The sequence below is a fragment of the Asparagus officinalis genome, chromosome 7 (genome assembly GCF_001876935.1).
Source record: "Asparagus officinalis chromosome 7, Aspof.V1, whole genome shotgun sequence".
In the NCBI taxonomy this organism is placed as follows: Eukaryota; Viridiplantae; Streptophyta; class Magnoliopsida; order Asparagales; family Asparagaceae; genus Asparagus; species Asparagus officinalis.
In genome coordinates, this window is record NC_033800.1 from 25,922,800 (window position 1) to 25,928,799 (window position 6,000).

The 6,000-nt window shown below is 36.2% G+C and overlaps 1 protein-coding gene across 1 annotated transcript in view; it reads right to left on the reverse strand.

The window, feature by feature from the left end:
* Window positions 1-6,000, reverse strand: part of LOC109848472 (nuclear cap-binding protein subunit 1-like) — a 48,999-nt gene that overhangs the window by 32,337 nt on the left and 10,662 nt on the right. Inside the window, exon 7 of the mRNA XM_020417983.1 lies at window positions 463-588. Within this exon, the coding sequence (XP_020273572.1) occupies window positions 463-588 (126 nt within the window). The remainder of the gene's footprint in view (window positions 1-462; window positions 589-6,000) is intronic.

A 6,000-nucleotide genomic window follows, 5' to 3' on the forward strand; every position in this document is an offset into this window, starting at 1 on the left:
GAATTTTGGTGTAATTTAGGAGGCCTCATACCCGAATGAGAATTTTCTCGAGCTTTTAGCTGTACATATAGTTCTCTTGGACTCAGTCAATTATAGGATCAAAATTCCGTCGGATTTTCAACCCAAAGCGAACCACCAAATGAAAATTTCGGTTTCGTCTTATTTCAGTTCTAGAGCTCATTTAATTCAGTGCAGTTCAGGTCTGTAGTATTTCCATTCCAGTTTTGGTCCACAAAGAAAAGCTATAGCAAATTGACTGATGTTCACCTAGAGTATAACCACTGCTTGTAGTCAATTTTGAAAGCGTAGGCACAAATAAGGAACTAGTTGTAAGCCATACAGTAAATTTAAAAAAAAAACATAAGAACGAAAACGATACAATGAAACTCAACATCTACACATGACATGAATCAAATCAAAGCGAGAAAGCATATCAAGTACACACGAATAACAAGTCAGTACCTTTCTTTCAAGAGCCTCATCTTCCTCTAACTCAAAGACTTTGGAGCCCATCTCCGGAGAATGGCTTCGGATACTTAAATAAGATTGCACTCCGACCATGACTCTCTCAAACTCTTCAGGAACTTGCTGTAAGAGATCTCTTGGTTACTAACAGATTCTTATGAGACACTATGGAATTGCTCAAGTGATTTTAGTAGTACAGGAACTCATCATAGAAAAAAGAACAAGATGTAGTTTAATCAAAAGGAAAATAATGAAATAACTTCTTTGTCAGTGCCTCCAATCTAAATGGATGAAGTTAGAGTGCACAGGAGGACAACAACACTCCTGGTTCACCATTCAAAGGCTTCATCATGTTTTCCATCACCATCTTAATGGAGAAAGGTCAGGATGATGAGGCGAAACCTCAAACAGGAATGGCCAAATTAAGAAACATGAAGCAAATGAATAATACCGAGTTGTGCCTGTCAAGATGCAGTAAAATATTTAAAGAAATATTAGATTATACGATTATAAGAGTTCGACCTAAAGATGCACAAACTTATGGATCAGATGCAATCAGAAATTTGAGAGAAAGAAACATAAAAAACATCTGCCATCAGTTACCCATTAATATGAGATGAGCAGAAACCCTCCTGACAAGAAATACCAGTTAAGAACCTAAGATGCATGCAATAAACACCAGTAAAGCATTCACTACAAAGTAATATTGAACAGGAAGGTTGCTAGTAGAATGAAGACTAAAGACTAATTTGCATCACCTTAGACACCATGAGAGGGAATGGATGTCAAGACTAAAGACTAATTTGCATCACCTTAGTCACCATGAGAGGGAATGGATGTCAACATGGGAATCGTGATATAAATAGTTTTATCACTAATCAGCAGAAGTTCCATAAATGGCAGTTGCTGAAACGCAGTTCATATGGGTTTGATACCATGGATTTAGACATTCCAGCTTCTAAAGAGCAAACCATATGATTCAGGAGGAAATCCTACTTCTAACAGGATCAATACCTTTCCGAGTCTATTGTAATATTTCTATCCACTGTTTTAAATGTCGGCCGACATATCGGATTGGGGGCCCTAGTGACACGAGTCGGAGAATTTTAAGTCGCATGTCATTTTTCAGGGGGAAATCGAATATATAGGTGAAAATCGGACATATCGGCCGATTTTTCAGCTTTGAAAAATCGGTCAATATGCTCTTTTATCGGTTCAAAGCTCTTTTCACTTATTGGGTTTGGGTTTTCTTTTCTAACCTGTTTGACTTGTTCGTTCTGAGGTTAAAGTTCTCATTTCGAACCCGATAGACATAAACACACCCGATCAAAAGAAAAAATAAAAAACCCTAGGGCTCACGACTGGGAACCCATCAGCCTCCTCATCTTCGTCGTCTTGCTTTCGTTGTCCTCACATTGCTAGATTCTCCTCTCTTTCCTCCCTGCGACATCGAAGTCCATCCATCTCCGACGTCGCCTTCTCCTCTCTTTCTTCCCTGCGCCATCGGAAGCCGAAGGTCCTCAGCTTCAGCCGTCATGTAAGTCTCCCCGACTTCTCTCTCTCTTTAATGACCTTTTTTCTATTTGCATTTTTTCAGAGTTTAGTTTGTGCTATTGACTACTAAGTAAAAGGGATTATTTCTCAAAATCACGTAAGCCTCCCTGACTTCTCTCTCTCGCTAATGACTTTTTTCTGTTTGCATTTTTTTTCAGGCTTTCAGTTTGTGCTGTTGAGTCGTTGACTGCTAAGTAAAAGGAAGTGTTTCTCAAAATCAAGTAAGCCTCCCTCTTGAATCTTTTCCCTGTTAATAAAATTAATTTTAAGTTAGTAATTGAATTATAAAATTAAAATGTAACAAATTCAAATGCTAATGCATAGGAGATACTTACAGTTAAGACTCCATATTGTCAGCTGCCTCTATTGAATTCGTACCAAGTTAGCTGAAATTAAATTAAAATTATTTAATTTGTTATTTTAATAAGCTTTGAATAATGCATAGTTATGTAATTTGTCAATTTAAATATGTAAATATAATTGGTAGTCTAACTTCATATTTGTTGTCTTGTTACTTATTGTAGAATCATGTCATCCGAAGGGCAATGATCTACTAGATCATCAACAACACAAAAAACGGACGGTAAAGATTCACGTTGGCTATATGGGGAGAGTTGGTTCCAATACAAATAAAGTTAAATGCAAATATTACACTCAAATTCTCAATGACGGGATTAGCCGATTCAAACAACATCTAGTCGGAAAGAGGGGAAATTGTGCGTCGTGTGTGAAAGTACCTGATGATGTTAAGGCGAAAGTTTCTGAAATTTTAGATAATGCAAAGAAGACTAAGGTTGAGAAGGAGATGAAAATGCATAACTTGTTGAGTGAGGTGTATATTGGGGAGGATGAGGAGGAGCATAACTCCATCTCATTGAGTAGTCAAAGAAGCTTGTAATCCTCCCACAAGGTAATTGGACCAATGGACTCCTTCGCCGCTCGTTCTCCCGAGGAGATTGCCCAAATAGTAGCAAAGGAGAAACAACCAACGATGGACGTCAAGCTTAAAAGAAGAAAATGGAGGATGTATTGTGATACATCTCCAAATGGTTCTATGAAGCCGGCATTCCATTTTATACCGTCACGTTTCCTTCTTTTCATCAAATGCTACAAGCTATTAGCTTGTTTGGAAGTCATTTGCAAGCTCCATCCATGTATGAACTGAGTGAGACATATTTGCAAAAAGAAGTTGATGAGACAAAAGAATTGTTGAAAACTTTAAAAGGACTTTTTGTTGGCAATAGTTGCTCGATAATGACCGATGCATGGAGTGATCGGAAGTCTAGAAGCATCATGAGCATAATTGTACATTCTGCTGGGAGTGCTTGTTTTTTGTCTTCACATGATGCATCGACCGATAAGCATGATGCTCAGTATATATGTGCCTTTGTAGACAATGTTATTGATCAGATAGGAGAGGCAAATGTGGTACAGATAGTCACTGATGGAGCTTCAAACAATATGACGGTTTCTAAGTTGTTGGTCGAGAAGATGCCAAATATATTTTGGACGACTTGTGTTGCACACACAGTGAACTTGATGTTGTCCGATATAGCTAAAATAAAACACATTCGTAATGCCATTTTAATGGGGAGGAGTGTATCAGTGTTCTTATATAATCACACCAAGCCTCTTCAATTATTTAGGGAGTTCACTAAGGGTGATCTTGTGAGACCGGGAGTTACGAGGTTTACTACGGCGTTCCTTTCTCTACAGTCATTAAGAGATCATAAGAAAGAGATGAGGCAAATATTTATTTCTGACCAATGGACATATTATAGCCTTTCAAGAACATTAGTGGGCAAAAAGATATATTTTAAATTAAATTTTTTAATTGTATTCATTTTATTCATTTGATCATTTATATTTCATTGATTGGATTTATTTGTATGTTTGTAGGTTGCGAAGATAATTGCTAGCAACAAGTTTTGGGATAATATAGACTTTGCTCTCAAAGTATTCACTCCTCTAGTGAAGGTTCTTCAAAGAGCGGATGGTGATAAAATCGGTTCGATGGGATGTATATATGGGGACATGTTGGTAGCTATGGAGGAGTTGAAAGTGGCCCTTGGGGATGATGAGAAGTACAATCCCATATTGAAAATGATTGAGCTGAGATTTAAGAAGAATCTTTGTGAAACGCTACATAAAGCGGGTTACTTTTTGAATTTTTTTTACTATTACCCGGCTTACACGGACATTGAAAGTGACGGAAGCTTCATGAAAGCCATAGTGGAGTGTATGCATAGACTCTATCCCGATGACCATGCGACTTTCACAAAGATTGGAGATAAAAAAACCTAATTATCAAGAACGCCTAGGGTCATTTGGGGATCAATTTGCGAGGCGAAGTGCTACTAAGGGTGATTGTCCGGGTAAATTTATGTTCTCATTGAAATTAATTCATTGACCTTTTTTTGAATTTATAAGTTACTAAATTTTTTTAATTATGAATTGACTAGTTACTTGGTGGAGGCTTTATGGAAACGGTACTCCCGAGTTAAGGAATATAACAATGAAGATTTTGGGCTTGACAGCTAGCTCATCAGCTTGTGAAAGAAATTGGAGTACATTTGAGATGGTAATATTATTTTTTAAATTTTAATCATCTTGTAGACTTGTATTGTAGTATTTTATGCTTAGTTTTTTATGCTAATTCATGATTTTCTTTTGTAGATTCATATGAAGTAGAGGAATAGACTAACTCATAAAAAACTTCATGACTTAGTCTTTGTCAAGTTTAATGCAAAGTTGAAGAACAACCGTTATAGATAGAGATCCTTTAACCACCTAGGATGATGAGGAAATGGTCACCGAATGGTTGTTGGGTGAGGAGGTAAATAATAGTGATGATGAAGTATTTTTGGGAGAGTGCTTAACTTTTAGGCAAGTTGGAGATATTTCGGGAGCTAATCCAAGGAAGAGAAAGAGTGGAAGGTTACAAATGTATAAAAGAAAGAAGAAGTCGGGATCGTCTTCATTGAAAGGAAAAGAGCCGCTGGAAGATGACGAGGAAGAAGAGATGGATGTGTTATTCACGGATTCAGATGAGGATGATAATCTTACTTTTGATCATGATGAAGATTGATTCTGGACTTTCTAGTTATCTTAGCTTTTATGTTATTATGGATTTGCTCTTGAATGTTAAACAATTATAAACTATTTGTAGCTTTAAAAACTTATTTGTTTGTTTTGATTTGCTTATGTTTGATCTGAATCTTGTAAGTTGTGATCTTCATTCTATATGTTATATCTTATATGTTACTTGCTTTATTCTTTATATGCTAGTATTCTATGTTTACTAACAATGTTTTTTTATTTTGTAGGTCAAGCACCCAAATGCTTTCAAGATGCAATCGAGAATCAAATTTCTACAATCGGTTAGTGATCCTAAACATCATAATATTATTTACTTTTTAATATGTCTAGTCTATAGAATTTATAAAATATGCTTATATTGAATTTAGGAATGCTTAGATTACATTTAAAACATGATATTATACATATGCGCACCACCCGATATGACAATCCGATATTTAGTCCAAGTCCCCCGATATATCCCCGATTTCCGCTATCCGATATGGATTTCAGCCATCCGACATGAACCCGACATCCGACATTTAAAACCTTATTCCTATCACATAGGAGAGAGATCTTCTAAATAATATGAACTCCCTATATTATGTATCCTTCTATATGAAAAGTTAAAAACATTTGAACGCGCTAGAGTTAGTGGTCGAACACGGTGGGAGACAAGAAGTTTTCTCCATCTAAAAATAGTGGTCACATTACAACAAGTTCAGGGAGCTGAGCAAACTGTAATTTATAAATAGGTCTTAAATGGAAGCCTAAAGAGTGTGAAGCATCACCCACTTTAGAATCCTAGGAAACTTTACAGTTTTAAGAGTTCAAAAGAAGAAAAACTATAGTCGTGCAATTTATAAGAGAAAGAAGATCATCACAATATTATCAAATCATTAA